The 17,394-nt window shown below is 38.6% G+C and overlaps 1 protein-coding gene across 2 annotated transcripts in view; it reads right to left on the reverse strand.

Moving 5' to 3' along the window:
* Window positions 1-10,361: 10,361 nt before the first annotated feature.
* Window positions 10,362-17,394, reverse strand: part of LOC102426765 (putative neutral ceramidase C) — a 25,425-nt gene continuing 18,392 nt past the window's right edge. For both annotated transcript variants that reach the window (XM_023744994.1, XM_023744993.1), the window contains 3 exons: window positions 15,152-15,211; window positions 12,447-12,535; window positions 10,362-10,639 (listed from right to left, as the gene is read on the reverse strand). In XM_023744994.1, the coding sequence (XP_023600762.1) occupies window positions 10,450-10,639; window positions 12,447-12,535; window positions 15,152-15,211 (339 nt within the window). In that variant the 3' untranslated portion in view covers window positions 10,362-10,449. The remainder of the gene's footprint in view (window positions 10,640-12,446; window positions 12,536-15,151; window positions 15,212-17,394) is intronic.

A 17,394-nucleotide genomic window follows, 5' to 3' on the forward strand; every position in this document is an offset into this window, starting at 1 on the left:
GGGTCACTTTGCATAATCGTTGCAAGCCACAGCATCTCCAGTGCTATTACCAAGACACTATTTCCAAAGGGCTTTGAAAAAAATAAATGAAGAGAAATTTTCTAGTTCTGCAAAGGCTTCTGAGACGCCTTGATTTCAGTCAGGCAGAATCATTTGACATTTCCTAAATGTGTTTTGAGATTTGTCCCTGCCCCATCTTGTCCTTGAATTCTCCTGGGAAACCCTCCTGGGCTTTTCCCAGTGCACTGTGAGTTCTTCCCCAATCTACCTTCCCCTGGAGGCTGCAAGTTTGGGAATGTTTTGATCATCATTTTACAAATACGTTTATCCTATGTTTCATTGGCTGCCTAACCAGTAACCAGGAGCTTAATGAATATTTGGGAGATGAAATAAAATATACAAGGATTAATTTGGCTTTGGATGGTAGCAGGAGGTAGGAATAGCTCTAAATTTCAAACTCCTAGAAAGAAAAACTGGGGGTGGGGGTGTTGGTGTGTATGAATGAGATTTTTCTCTGCCTTATGAAGACCATAAAAGGAAATAATTTAGAAAAGAACAGGGAAGTGACCCTGTCTATGATGTAGACTTTGAATATCTTACAATTTTGTATGTCAATTGTATTTAATGCATCTGGATTAATCCAGTGGAAGTAACTGTGGTGGTAGCCACACATTTCAAGTTTATAAGTATGTCAGAGAATTCACAGAACACTCCTGAGCTATATGATTTCTAAGATAGCACTGCAAGAGCCAGCAAAGTTATATGCTGTTATAGGAGACTCTTAATAAATATTTGTGAAATAAATAAAGAGAAACAGGGTATACATCCTACAATATTTCCAAATGCAATAGGTAGACTCAAAAAAATACCAAAATAGGTTCTAGAGCCACCAATTTTGTTTTGTCTAGCTACCATTATTATGCCCTTTCTGTGTGCCAACCTGCATTATATGCATTTGATATGTGTTACTCTATTTAAGCCTTACAGCTTGCCTATGAGATAGTTACTATGAAGCTCTTGATTTAAGATGTAATCACTAAGGTTAGAGGAATTATCTTGCCAATGATCGAATAGCTAAATAAGTGGCACAACCTAGTTTAAAGCCCTGGCACCTTGACTCCAGAACTGAGGCAGTTCATCGCTGTGGAGGCCATGGAGGGTGCCACTCAGACCTTTAAGAGAACCTACCACAGTGAGAATAGTTGGATCTACCATGTTGTTCACGAAAAGGCCACACTTCCCCTAGGCTGTTCCCATATGATGACTGAGCACAGCAGAGGTAATAGAACTGGGATATTATTGCCCAACACGGGACTGCTCCATCAAGCAACCATTGCTCAGAGACACCCTTAGCCTGACCCAGGGTATCTCAACACTGCTATGGTGTGAGGATCTTCCTATCCAGCCATTCCTTCCTCCTCCTCTCCTTTCAGTCTGAAGGTTCTCCAACTTGTTTCTGCTCCCTCTCCCAGCATCCTAAAGAGGTATTTTCGCCAATAAATCTCTTCCACGTGTAATCTCATCTTGGCATCTGCTTCTTGGAAAACAGTGGTGATACCAGAAGTGATCCCAGAAAAGGGGCAGTGTTATGAGGTGTCAGGACTGGCTCACTGACCATCCAACTAGCAAGGACAACTCCGTCCTAAATGGAATTTTAGGGCACAGATAGTCCCTGGCATAGATGGCAGCCCAATTGCTGAAGATTTCACTAGTGTTGACCTGGGGAAATGCCCTTGTCAGTACGATGACTCAGGTATGTGAAATATGTTGGGGGGCGGGGGGGATTCCTACAAAGAGAGTTGGTTAGTCTTTGCTAAGTTGTATTAATGCTCCATAGAAGAATAACGTGACCCTGAGGGTGGTGGACAGACAGCTACAGGCTAAGTGAGAGAACCAGAGGACTTCTTTTGTAGCTTATCTCTTGCAGTGGAAAAGCAAACACAGCTGTGGACCACATTCAGAATTTGATAGAGTTGCAGAACTCCAAAAATATTTCAATAATAAATAAAACAGGGTTGGTGGCTCTAAAACTTGTTCTCAGCTTCTCTTTGAATCTGCTTATTGCTAATAGAAATTTTGTAGGATTTTATTCCTTTCCATTTCATTAATATTTATTGATTCTACTACGCACAGCACATAACCTTGCTGACTCTTGTAGTGTTATCCTTGTATTCATATAGTTACACTTAAATAGTTAAAACAAGTCAGTTGAGCTAAGCCAAGGGCTCGGCTGGGAACATATGGAACCCTAGAACATGGAATAGGGACATCTGAATAGATGCCCCAAGGATTTTTACTCTGCAGACACCCAGAGCTTGCAGAGTGGCCCACTCCTCCCCAGGGGGAACTAGCACTTCCCCTGTGTGGGAAGACACCGTAGAAGCTTCTCCACAAGGCAGGACAGATGTCTCCCTAAGGTGATGCTCCCATCTCTGCTCCTGACTGCCTGACCAATAGGTAGAGTTAAATCCATCATAACTCAGCTTGGGGCTTGCTGGGCTTGAAGAGAGCGGAAAGAGATTATCGCCCTGGATGAGAAAACAAGACCCTTACATGTGCTTTCTACAAGAGACTCACTTCAAATGGAAAGACACACACAGACTGAAAGTAAAGAGATGGGAAAAGATATTTCATGAAAATGGAAACAACCAAACAAAAAAGCTGGGATAGCAATGCTTATACCAGACAAAATAGACTTTAAAACAAAGGCTATATAATAAAGGACTTCTAATTTGGGTCCCTGGAGGGAAGGGAGGGACCAGTACCTAGATTTAAACCAAGCACACAATTGCAAAGGAATATAATACACACATATCATTTACATAATACAAGTTTACTTTCATGATGTTCCATAATTGTATTTCTAATCCACATAAAATGTCTAAGCTTTTCTTCTGTCTCTCAAACATTTTAAGTTGACCTTCTTTTAATCCACTACTTGAAGAAGTGGGGGAAATCCAAAATATTTTCTACAACACGAGTCAGACACTCAGGATTCTTTAAACACTTTAATAAATCTTGTCAGCTATTTTCCTATGTGGTTGCCTCTGTTGGCTTTTATAGACTCATAACTATTCAGAAGGAGAGAATGAAGATATTCAGGATCTGATTTGGTCTTGATTCAGCCTGAACAACCGAATATTCCCTTCCTTTTGACATGTGAAGAAACTGAAAGCGAGGGATGGAGCCAGGATTCAGAGCCCATCTTGTCCTGTCCCCTATCCTACAGGCCTGATCTCATCCAACTTTCATACATAAAGTACCCAAAATAGTCTGCCTAAAAATAGCATCTGGTCATGTGACCTTCTGGAGTATATGTTCTTTAATAGCTGTCCCATATTGGCAAGGTACAATTCTGTGATCCCTCCAGGAGAGTGCCTATGAAAACTGAACCTCAGAGAATTAGACTGTAAATTCTGTTTCCATGGCTAAGAAACCCAGTACCTAGCACAGATTTGGGGAAGGACTAGAGTGGACGCTTGTTATGCAAATTAAGAATTCCCTAGAGACATCCGTAACAAGGTGAAAACTTTGGAAGTAGCTGGTTGAGTTTTCAGAAGTGACAAAGTCCACCTATCACATGCAGGCCGCAATTCCTAACTTCCAAGAGAAGCAAATCACTTGCTTCTACAAGAGGAGTCTTTAAAGGGTCTCTAGCCCTAGCTGGTTTGGCTCAGTAGAAAGAGCATTGGCCTGCGGAGTGAATGGTCCCAGGCTTGATTTCGGTCAAGGGCACATACTTTGGTTGCAGGCTCATTCCCCAATCAATGTCTCTCTCTCACATCAATGTTTCTCTCTCTGTCTCTCTCTCTCCCTCCCACTCTCTCTAAAAGTCAATGGAAAAATATCCTCGGGCGAGGATTCACAAAAAAATAAAGTGTCTCTATCCTAGGAAAAGATCAACTAAAATGGGGGTTCTTGTGATCACCCCTCCACCCCACGTTGCCATGCAGAAGATCCTGTGCTCAGCCCTGTGCAGGCTAAACACCCTGTTGAGAGGCCATGGGGTACAGTTGGGAACATCATGTGCTTAAGAATCAGGCTGGGTTTTCATTCTAGCACCGCCACTTTCTAACTGTATGTGTTGCAGAAGTTGCTTCAACTCTCTCATCTCCTTCCTCTGTAAAAGCACAAGGCAGTAACGAAGCATAAACCAGTTAATATACGTGAAGCAGCTAACACTGTGCCTGGCATTAAGAGACCAATATTTGAAATGCCTTAAAATAAATAAGCTGTGTCCAACTAAATTTAGGAAGCATCGAATTAGACAAAGTTAAACACATTTCTTGCCTTCAGAGTGTCTAAAAAACCCCTATTATCCTAGTGTGCCTTGTGAGAGAGGGATTGAGTATATAGCAGTTCCCAAACTTATTGGATCGTGGAACATTTTTTATGGCACAAGTATAAACAGCACTGGGAATACCAATTTGAGGCAAAACCTAATAGACCTTAACAAACGTTTCTTGCCTCTCTTCTCCCACCCAGATTTCTTTGCTTTGGTCCTTGTGGCTACATGAACATCAGAAGCATACTTTGGGGTTTTGAGATTTTATAAAATACTAACTTAAAAAAAGGAAACAAGTGATTCAACATGTATTGACAACATCCTCATGATTGATGTTTATATTGAATTAAAAACAATGTGAGACTTTCTCAAAAGGGTTCACCTATCAAAATATAAGTGCAGCTAAAAAAAAGAGATTAAAATATGTGATTTTAAGACGTAGTCAAAACCGGTTTGGCTCAGAGCGTCGGCCTACGGACTGAAAGGTCCCAGGTTCAATTCCGGTCAAGGGCATGTACCTGGGTTGCGGGCACATCCCCAGTAGGAGATGTGCAGGAGGCAGCTGATCGATGTTTCTCTCTCATTGATGTTTCTAACTCTATCTCTCTCCCTTCCTCTCTGTAAAAAATCAATAAAATATATTTTTTAAAAAAAAGAAGTAAAAGATTTCCTCTTACTGTCATCTGGCATATTTTTAAAGTCTTTGTATTATTTCCTGTCCGATTCAGTAGATGGCACTGCAGAGTTAACATAGAGAAAATTCGATGGAGTGAATGTGTGAATGTAGATTCACTCTGGGGTGAATAGCCTGCCTTTTTTTTTTAACCCTCTTTAGTATTTGATGTTGTCTAAAAGCCAAAAGGGGAGCTTGAATAATTTGCTAGATGAGAAATTTTTTCTGACCCTCCTGGAAACTACCTGTATATCTTATGTCTTTGAAAAAGAGCATTTATAGAATCCCATAGATCTGGAAGGGCAAATACAGGGCCATCATTTAGCCACTAGCCCAGACCCTACCCATGTCAGACAATGTTAATCAATCAGATCATACTTTCCCACAGGACCCAGATGCCACCTCTCAACCCTTTCCCATCTACTTCTCCAAGCAGCTACTACAATCTGTCAACAAAGACACCAAATACGTGTCATAGAGTTCAGAGATTTTCAAGATCAAATCCTAGATATGACTCAGGGTTGTTAAGAAACTGATCCAAATGCTTCCCAGATGCTTTATGACAGAACCAGTGCAGGGATCCAGGCCTCCTGACTCTCACTCAAATATCACATGATCTCACTCATTTATGGAATATAATTAACAACATAAACTGATGAACAAAAACAGATCCAGAGACAGAGAAGCATCGATCAGACTGTCAAACCTTAGAGGGAAGGTAGGGGAGGGTGGGGGTAAGGGGAAGAGATCAACCAAAGGACGTGTATGCATGCATATAAGCCTAACCAATGGACACAGACAACAGGGGGGAGAGGGCATGAGTTGGGGAGGAGCAATGGGGCAATAAGGACTCATATGTTAATACCTTAATCAATAAAGAAAAAAATCAACAAGATAGTTTCCTCTCTAACTAAAGTACATGGTATGCTAAACTTTTACATATGTAATAACAAAGTCATCAGATGAAGCAATAGACTACATGTAACCCCCCCCCAAAAAAAAATGGGCAGGGTATCTGAACAGACATTTTTCCAAAGAAGACACACATCTTGCTAACAGGGATATAAAAAGTGCTCACCATCACTAACCATCAGGGAAAGGCAAATCAAAACCACAACGAGAAAGGCAAATCAAAACTACAACGAGATATCACCTCATACCTGTTAGAATGGTCATTATCAAAAAGACAAGTGTTGGTAAGGATGTTGGAAAAAGGGAACCCTTGCGCACTGTTGGTGGGAATCTAATTAAGTAGTCATTTACTTAGCCATAAGTGAATCACTCACAGAGAAAAAAACCTCAGTTACTCTTTTTTGCAATGCTTTCTACTAGTACAACATGAATATAACCTTGTTTTGCCTTAATTTAAAACTGGCACTACCAAATTTTTAAAGTATATCATGATTTCTTTCTGGCTTTGCCTCCATGTAAACAGAAAGATCGATTCTACACTGACATGTCCTATAATTGCTGCAGAGCTTATAATATTTACATAATAAATTGGAGAGGAAAAAAATAGCTCAGTTCAATAGGACCTGAGAATAAATATGCATAATTACATTTGTCCTGATTCTGTCATCTTATAAATATATAATTGATATTCATGATCTTGCCCATAAGCCATAAAAGATCAATTTCCAAAATTAATAGAATGTTCATTCTCCATAAAATCTTAGAGCTTCATCGTAGCTGATTCACTTGGCTTTTTATAATATGTAAATTAAGTTCAGAGTTTACTATAGTCCTTGACAGCGATAGATGACAGTCATAGGCAACCAATGATAGATGAGAACGGTTGCCATAAAGTGACCATGTTATTTAGGAGAGTAAAGTACAGACATAATTACTATGTCCTCTAAACTGGAAAGCACCCAAGAACCTCTTTGGTAGATGCCTAAAGGGGTGAAAATTAATCCATTGGTCAGCATATTCATTTCCCAAGGCTTCCATAAAAAATCCCAAACATGGGGTGCCTTAAACAACAGTAACACGTATATTGGCTCATAGTACTGGAGGCTAGATGTCTAAGATCAAGTGTTGACATCCCAAACTAGATTTACTATCATCCATCTGAAATTCTCTTCTTTGTTTGGCTCTTGTTTATACTGTTACTATCACCCAAACAATGTTTCAGGGTTTTCATTGTTTTTAAAGTCTTTCTCCCCATCTCCATCTAGTTATGTCCATTTCAACTATAGAGTTTTCACACCATCCCCACCTTCTGACCCTGGCCTTGGCCCTCCCGTTATCTCTGGGGTCTTGACAACTCTAAATAGCCCTCAGTTAACCCCACCCCATTTCCAATTTCTTCCTACATTAATATAAGAGATGTCAAAAATACCACTTCTGAAATATTTCAGGAACAGATAAATGCCTTTGGGGGCAAATCATAGAATCAGTTTCTTGATGGAGGAATTTTTATTTCCTACTCTTTTCCAGATACTCAGATGCATCATCTTGCATATCACTCAGTGACAGCTAAGTTAATTAACAGCTAAGTAAATCAAGCACATATCATATGCCACGCACTGCACCAACAACTTTACCTTAACTTACCCTGACAAATGAAAAGAGTAAGTACTTTATTGTTCTCATTTTATAAAAGAAATTGAGACCCATGAAGAAACTATGGCATTAAGAAATCGAGTCATTTACTCAGTATCTGACACTGAATAAATGGCAACTAGAATTTGAACCAGTAAGTTTCCAGGATATTTTCTTTTAACCATTAACATACACAAGTCCATAGCAATCATGAAAGGTTATTATTACCAACACCATTTCAAAAAACAAGGGACAATACCACAGCCATAATTCAGTCCAAGTCTGTCTAGGAAACTCTTAGTTGCCCTAGTAGTAAAAAATGTCAACCATATGTATTTTGCCAGCAGTAAATCTTTGGAAGGCAGGAAGGAACTGATGAAGTGGTTCCCTTATGTTTGGGTGGTTACTTACAAAAGCCATTTATATCACTTCCCAGACTGATTTACATGGAATCCATCACCATTTGTTCCACCTCTTAAAAAGAAGAAAAAAAAAGTGTTCATTCATCTACATCACCTCTCATTAGAAAACACTTTCTCCAGTGTAATTATTATTTTATTAAACATTCTATTGAATATTGACAATTTATGCAATACTTATTGAAAAATATAGAGGGATTATTCAGTCCTTTTTGAAGATATCATAGCATCCTTAAAACTAGACAGAGTACAACAAACAAAACACAGATACTTTGTCACAAGAAACAAAATCTTCTTCAGCAGAATTCTCCCACCAACCCAATCCCCCGTTTTTCCACATTTTCCACTAATTTCAGGAGTTTTCTTCACATGGTTTGGCTCCAAGAAGCAGCAGCCACAGACACAGATTGAGTCTATGTTTTGACATGAACAGACCAGATCAGCCTCTTGATGGTATTCTTTTATGCTCCAAAGAATCTGTGGTATCTGCAATGCAGGTATTTGTTCTTACATTTACACACAAACTGCAGCAATGGAACTGCATGGGTTGGAAGAGACGACCGTTAGTGACAAAACAGGTTTCTGTGGGTTGTTTGGGGCCAAGAGTACTGGACAGAGGACTGGGTGCAGGAGGATCATCAGCAGCTAATGCCAAGGCCGCCTGGGCACAGTTGCAAGTAAACAATAGGGAATCACTGGCCAACTGAGGACACCTTCAATGGGAAGCTTGGGGTTGGGAGGTGGGGGAGGAAGGGAGAAAATCATTCAAAAACTTTTCTGAGTTATGAGAAATACCTTTAACAATCATATCATGAGTTCTAATACGACTTATCTGTCTGGGGTCAACTACTTTGAGAATTACCTGCTCTTTTAGGCCCCTGAACTTTTTCACTAGTTACTGGGAGGTCGTTAGGGAAAGTGAGTGCTACACATTTGAAATCCTGATTAGCTAATTCTCCAGCAGTTCATTTCCATAGAAACAGCCTGCAGAGGACTGATTCATTAAAAAATGTTCCAGGTTCACTCTCCTGCATGTTCAAGTCCTACAAACATGGGCGTTAATATTATCATTATTCCTATGACTCTTTTTCAAGCTTTAAAGTTTGTTTTTGAAATATTGATTTTTCCCTAAAATGTGGAATCTTTTATACACACACAAAACATGACTTGGTTTCTGGAAGTTTATTTAACAGCCTTGGGGCAACTAGTTAACTTGGATAACTTTAAATGCAATTAGTACTTTCCAGCGATCAATGTCAGATTGTCCTATCTCATTCTTTTGGACACTGGGCTGGGTATTTTGTAATGCCCCAACATAACTTCAAAACAGCTTTTTCCAAGTTGTCTGAAGCCTCTTTTTCAAAAAATTAGAGTACCCAACACAGAAGATATACCTGAAGATTACTGGTTTTTAAATGCCTCCCCAGAATTTATATTTTAAATTATTTTCTCCTACAAAATAGCCACCTTTTGATAATTATACATTCATCCAAAATATGGTCTCACGAATTGAGCTCACCAACTGTCATTGTACCAGACACTTGTGCAATGCTAAGTATGAGAATAGGTCTTAATAAATATGTCATGATTGAATGGGTCCATAACCAAGTGAGTGAGTGAGCGATAGAAGAACATGAATTTAAAGCCTCCCCTTTGAGGACTCCCTTCTAAGTCAACATCACTTTCATTTTAATATCTACACTAAAAGCAAAGCTTTGTGGTTTGGGGGGTAAATTGGATAAGTGAGAATGGTCAAAAATCACCGAGAACAAGTCTTGGGAATAAGAGATACAACTGAGTGGGATAAGGGCACTTAGGGAAACACAAGGCATAATCCAAATATTACAAGTCTCACTTTCTGTAAGTGGGCTCTGAAGGCAATTCCAGAAATGATTTGTGCATCAGCGATAAATCTGGATTGGGCACATCAACCCCAGAGTGACTGCTCTGAAAGGCTGTGCTCAATACAGAAACACTGGCATGCTAGTTTTCATGCTACTTTCTCTAACAGGGCTTATATATTTATGGTCGATATTTATATACTGTTCTTTAAATGTGACTGACGGGAAAGGTCGGGTAGCTTTATGCTAATCTTAAATCCATAAAATTTTATGTTTCCCATCTGCAAAATGAAGGGTCAAACTAGGTAATCTCTCTAAGCTTTTCCAGTGCTAACATTCAATAACTCTATAAATAAATAGTTTAAACTTTGTTCACACATCTTCAACCACTCTTACATTTCAGAGGCTTTATATAGGGAGAACTGTTGCTTTAAACAGCCACAAGTTCCCAAGGGAAATCATGCTGTAGACCATGAGGTAAAAATTGCTAGAGCAAGGTAAATGGAATGCATACATATCACACACACACACACACACACACACACACACACACACACATCTCTGTCCCATTAGCAGTAAACTCCAAACTGGGACAACTATAGAAGTCATCAGAATAGTTTACATTCATATAAAATCAGTGACATAATTTATACAGAGCAAAACTTTAAATGCTGTGTCAACTTTTCACTAAGTAGTTACAACTTCAAAATCGGAGGAAGTACTTTCAAATGAAAGTATGACAGCGGGCTTGAGAAAGTCCTGCTTCCGATTGTGTCCAAAGTATCTTATTCTGTAGATCCCAGGCTTGGCAGTATCTGGAATATGCCATTGTATCGTTGCATTGCTATGACCCAATAATCCCTTGTGCCAATAGAAACTGTTGGTAGGAAACAAACAAACAAATCCAATTTTATTCTTTAAAAAGTGTGAGGTTAGAAAAACACATGATTACTCATTAAATGAATATGAACAAGGCACTAATCTAGATATTCAGAGTATAGCAATGAACAGAACAGAGATAAATACTTCCTTCCTAGAGAAGGACCTGTAGGGAACAGCCATTTGTAGAAATACCTTTGCTTGTTCCATCTTCTAATGTCCTAAACTCTAGCCATCCCAGGAAGGCTTATCTGATATGCAGAACACGGATGTCTCCTGCTTTAGAACTGCTATAGCACCCTTTCCCCCTTGACATCCTCTGCGTTAACTGACACTTCTAATGGCATATGTGCCGGACTCTATTCTGAGGACATGGTAGTGAGCAAGACAGACATGGTCCAAAGTTTCTGTTTTTCTCAATGATAGAAGAAAGGCAATAAGTAAACCACAAATAACCTTAAAACTGATATGTGAAATCAGTAAGACAGGTATCTCTAAGGAGGTATCATTTAAACCGAGCCCGCACATGCTTAAAGGAAGAGGGGACAGAGAGTGCAAAGTGTCCGAAGCAGGAACAAACTTGGTACAACCAAGGAACAGGACGCAGGTCAGTGGAATTAGGACAGAGTAAACTGTGGAGGTGTGGTTAAGATGACAGAAACAGATGGAGTCAAATCACTGGTTCTTATAGACCAGGACATGGGGTTCAGATCCTCTTCTAGATACAGTGAGACAGGATGCGCTAATTGACTGATATCCTCAGTTATGTAGAGAGTAAATCCCATGGACACAAGGGCCACATGGGCTCATCATTCTGTTTCTCAGTAATAAGCTTGGTGCTCTTGAACTGCTGCTGATGAACAAAGCAGAGAGCTAGACATCATCTCAGTGTGGACTGCTATTCTGATTTTGAGCTTTTGAAAATAAATCAGCCTTTTATTTTACTATCTGTATAACCTTACGTTAACAATAAATATGTATTTACTCCTTGTTTTTAAGCCACCTATACCCTAGAGTCCTAAAGATCAGAGGAAAAAGGTACGTCCATATTTAGGTATGGCTATCAAATCTCTATTTTCAGTTACCCATGTGAACCAAACCTACATGCAAATAGTCACTTAGTTTAAGGTGATCTGAATTAGAAACAAATTGCCAAAAATGTCCCCCACTTCCATGCCACTGTCCTGTGGTGAAATTTGTAAGATTGGGAACAGAAACATTTTCTTATTTTAGACACGTTTTTAATCTTCAAAATATCTAGTCAGCTCAGGCATTTGGTAACAAAAGGCACAGCAATGTGTCTTTTGAAGACCCTGAGCGTACTTCTTTCTGAGGTAAACACTCAGCTCCTTTGTTTTGGCAATTCAAATGAAGAATCCTGGACCATATATAAACACACAATATTTGTTGGGTATGGACTCATTCTTTTTCCAGAAGGAATGCCAGGCTCTACAGAGCTCTCTCATCACCTTCACCCAGCACCCCTTTCAACCAATTTGCAAGAAGGCTAGACAGCTTTTAGGACTAATGTCTTTGACTATGGAAAAAAAATTAACAGATGTTTATGAGAATGGAGGCCATAACCTCATTAGCACCTAATCTTCCAGAGGCACACACCACCATTTTGTAGAAAAACAGAATCGAAATGAGGTCTAATAAATCAACTAAATATGGCCGGACAGCTCCTTGGGAATTTGCTATCATTAATATCATGTATTGAGCCAGTCTTCCCATTTGTCTTCCCTACATTACTAACCAACTATTTTCAAGACCTGAAAGACAAAATATTCAATAGACATGCTCACCGAGTCTCCCAGGAGGCATCATTATGTACCACCTGCCATGTCGCTGAAGCGTCCTCATATTTCTCCACAGTGAGGAAAGTCTGATGGGTCTGAAATGCAATTAACATAACTGATCAGACACTGAACAGTCACAGAAGGACCCTGTCTGTGAATACTCCCCTTGTTGACTTGGTGCTAACCTAGCAATACCTTGAGTAAAAAATGTATTAGAATTTCACCCAAATTCTTATTGTGTTCCTCTTAACATTCGATGCAATATCTGTAGAATGTTAATTTATCCAGTCTATTAAAAAACCATGACTTTTTAAAGAAATTTGAATAAAGCATAATTTCAGAGCTGATAGCAAATTTTGGTAATGAGGGCAGAGAAGAGACAGAATAAAACTTGAGATTTCAAAAAGGCATAAATCAAACCTTTTCATGACAGGTTAATTGACCCATATTCCAAGAGCTTCCCTAGTCACCTCAAGATTTAGGAGGGGAAAAGGGTCTCCTCATCTTTCCAACTCCAGGTATATGAATTATTAGTAAATATGCCTTCCCAAGTGAAAGAATTGAAAGAATGCATAAATCCTCTCTATCCTGGGTGCTAAAAGAAATTCCTGTATTTTATCACGGATTTCTAGAAATCTCATCATAAGCAAATTTTATTTTCCCATTGGAAAATGGCTATAATAATTTCTTTCAGACCAAGAATTCGGCTTCAGATAAAGCACAGATTTGAATAATATAACAAATTAAATGCTATAAAGGCCATAAATCTCCATTTTGCCACCAAAAAAAAATCTTATATTGTTGTCCTTAAGGGCATGACTTGTATCTACTCCACCTTTCTCCATCACAGCCCATGATACCTGCCATTTACAGGTATTTGAATCAACTTCTGCTGAATGGATCACTTACTTACTGCTGGGCCAGGGGATTAGTTCAAATTATTTCCTAGTTAATCAACTGATGGACTATATTCAATAGAGAAGTTTTTATAACCATGGTTATGTGTGAAGAGAGCTTCTTTTGCCAATTAGAGCAGAGGGACATGGGGGGGGGGGCGCAGTGCTTTAGATGGGGTAGAAAATAGAGTGGGCTCTAGTTCCTAAGTCTAGAGTACAAATCAGAGAACAAGTCTTGGCCACGGCATATGTGAATTATATGACTATCCTTTCCCCGCCTCCTAACCTTAATCTCTTCCAGTTACATAATTAGTTAATATTTAATAAAAGTTACTTAATCTCTCTAGGCTTCAGTAAAATAGGGACAATAAAATATAATTCATTGAATAGTAGCAAGGATTAAATTAGATTCACATGATGATGTACCTAAAACACTTAGCCTAGTACATGCAAATAGTAAGCTTTCAATAAATAGTGGTGAGGATATGATGATTATTACTAATAAAGCGTACTGGAAACTGTTTTACGCTGAGTCCCAGAGCCTTCTTAGGAAATAATTTTATTCTCACTCCAGTGCTTTAAGCATTCTGCTCTTCTGCTTCTCCATGGCGATAATGATGAGAACATTTCTCCACCCTAAGGATATCAAGTGATAGCTACTCCTGCAGTTTTACTACAACACTTTGCCCTCCTCAGAAAAATAATGTTATGAACATGTAAATCTCTGGCACAGATTGAATGCCTAGAGAAATTATTTCAAACAGGTATATGTTAATTACCGAAGCAGAACATTTTCCCCAATGCCCTTTAGATAATGCCATATTGCCACAATTGTTATCAAAGCAATAATAATATTTTAATGAACAGAAGTGGGAAGGCTCATTTGGAAGAAAGGTATTTGGGTTTCTAAGTGACAATGGGCCCTGGGAAGAATGGCTTATCAATAGAGTGTCTGACCTTGAAATCACTTTCATATACCCATTCCCTTTTTTCTCTATATTTATTTATTCTTTGAATTTTTATAACTAGAAGGTGTCTGGTTATTGCTTGTGTACTTACAAAAACACTCGGAGTTGCAGAGAAAATTACTTCATTTTATTAATAGACATATAACATATATACACTTTGTCATATATATGTATGATAAAACAAAAAGGAATGAAATGATATGTAACCTACTATTAACAGAGATTACTTCTAAAAAGGTTTATGAATAGAGGGGTCCTTTCACATTCTATCTTAAGCACTTTTATACTATCTGTTTTCACATTAGGGATGTGTCACTTTTTAAGATTAATAAATAACTATCCTATTATAGTCAGTAGCAAAGAATAGGAAATGGACAATGCAAGATAAAGTAAAGCACATGGATCAGGGCTCCAAGCCAGGAGAGTGTCCCCACTCAGAGATCCATGATTATCCGTAACAGTAGAGGCAGGACCAGAGGCAGCAGAGTAGGAGGGGAGGAGCCAGAGGGAGTAGGAGGGAGCCAAAGAAACACTGCACTCTTGGGCCTTTGATTATTCTACCAAATGTAGTTGAATTTTTAGATTGGAATACATAAATGAGATTTTATTTAAATTTGCATCTTCTCAGGAGACAATGTCATTCTCATTGTGCTATATTTGGTCCTAAGTAGAGCCAGCGAAATGTTTTCTATATGTTTATTTTCCAGATTCAATTCCACATTACCTGTTCCCACTAAAACTTCCCCCACACCTGCAAAATCCTACTGTTGTTAACCAAAGGGATAGTCAAGTGTATGAAAGGCTAAATAGTGAATTTAAATTTATAAAAAGAATCATTGATGCTTACCCGATTTTCTGCTGAATTCTTTGGGTTAGCACCTACAAATGTAACTTCAGCAACTTCTCCCTGAAAATAAAAATGTATTTTATGAGCTCTAATAAAAGTATTTTTTTATTTTTTAAATATTTTTATTGATTTCATAGAGGAAGAGGGGAGAGAGAGAGAGAGAGAGAGAGAGAGAGAGAGAGAGAGAGAGAGAATGATGATGATGAGTGAGAATCATTGATTGGTGCCTCCTGCACACCTCACACTGAGGACTGAGCCCACAACCCGGGCATGTGCCCTGACTGGTAATCGAACTGTGACCTCCTGGTTCATAGGTCGAGAAATATTTGGTCTCTGCCCCATTTCCTGGCACACAGCTCCTAAAACCTTTGGAATCTCTCAAGTGATGATCTGTTTGTATGCTAATGAGATGACTTGTGATGAAGGGCTTCTAACTAATCTCAGCATGAAGGCTAGTTGCCAGGGGAATCAACCCATGTGGTCAGAGGATTGCAACTTTCCACTTCAACCCACTGAACTCTAGAGAGGGGAAAGGGGCTGGAGGTGAGTGAATGACTCATGGCCTAGTATTTAATCAACTAATCCTCCATAAAAAATCTCTAAAGCACAGGGTTCAGAGTTTCCAGGTTGGTGAATGCATGAAGGTGCTAAAGAGTGGCATGCTGAAGAGGACTTGAAAGCTTTGTGTTCCTTCCCCCATATCTTTCCCTATGTATCTCTTCCATCTGGCTGTCCCTGAATTTCATCCTTTTATAATGAACTGGTAATCTAGTAAGTAAGCTGTTTTCCTAAGTTCTGTGAACCATTCTAGAAAATTATTGCACCCAAAGAGGGGGTAGTGGGAATCTCCAATTTATAGCCAGTTGGTCAGAAGCACTGGTGACAACTTGGATTTGCCATTGGTGTCTGAAGTGAGGGGAGGGATGCAGTCTTGTGAGACTGATCTCTTAACCTATGAGATCTGCACCAACCCCAAGAAGACAGTGTCAGAATTAAATTGCATTGTAGGACACCAAGTTGGTATTTACAGAGAACTGGATAATAGCTTGGTTTGGAGAAAACCTCCACACATCTGCTATCAAAAGTATTGAGAATAGAGTGTTGAGAAGAGAAACAGAGGGATAAAAGTACACTAAAATATAACCTAAGCTTCCAACTTAAGAAATGAGAAAAAGAAAATCTAAGCTTGCAGAAGGAAGGATAAAAAACCCGAGAGGAAAAATCAATGAAATAGAAAACAGAAAAACAATAGATAAAATCAATGAAGCGTAAGACCTTGAAGATACAAATTACCACATTCAGGAAGAAAGAGGGGACACCATTACTGACCCTACAGAAATTAAAAGGATTATAAGGGAATATTATAAGCAACTTTGTCCCGACAAATTAGACAATTTCTATGAAAGGGGCAAATTCCTTGAAAGATGCAAATTCTTAGAAAGACACAGATACCCAAAGACAATAGAAAATCTGAATAGGCCTATACCAACTAAAGGAAATGAGTTAGTAATTTAAAATTTTGTCATAAAGAGAAGCCCAGGTCCATATGGCTCTGCTGATAAATCTCATCAAATATTTGAAGAAGAAATGATACCAATCTGCACACATTCTCAGAAAATACAGGAGGGAACAATTCCCCACTCATTCCTTGAGACCAATGTTACCCTCATACCAAAGGCAGACAAAGACCACACATGAAAAGAGTCTGCAAATATCTCTCATGAAGATGAATACAAAACTTTTTAGCAAAATATTACCAAACCAAATTAAACAATATGTATGCCATACCTAATGAATATTTATTTAATATCTGAAAGTCAACTAATGCAATACACCATCTTAATAGAATGAAAGACAAAAAACACATGATCATTTCAGTAGACATAGAAAACCATCTGAAAAAATCCAACAACCATTCTTCACAAAAACTCTCAACAAACTAGGAATAGAAGGAAACTTGTATATATGCCCTTTACCTAACAAAAATTACCCTTAATTACTGAACACTTTCCTTCCAAGGATTAGAAATAAGACAAGGAAGTCAAGTGTTACAACTTCAGTTCAATGTTGTCTTGGGAGATTCTAGCCAGTGCAATAAGGGGGGTAGAGTAACAGAGGGATAAAAGCATCCAGAAAAGAAATCCAAAGAGAAAAATTAAACATGTTTTTATCCATAAATAATATGATATTATATGTAGACATTTCTAAGGACTCAACCCTCCCCCCCAAAAAAATATATATAT

Source organism: Myotis lucifugus, unplaced genomic scaffold, assembly GCF_000147115.1.
Source record: "Myotis lucifugus unplaced genomic scaffold, Myoluc2.0 scaffold_506, whole genome shotgun sequence".
NCBI classification, from domain to species: Eukaryota; Metazoa; Chordata; class Mammalia; order Chiroptera; family Vespertilionidae; genus Myotis; species Myotis lucifugus.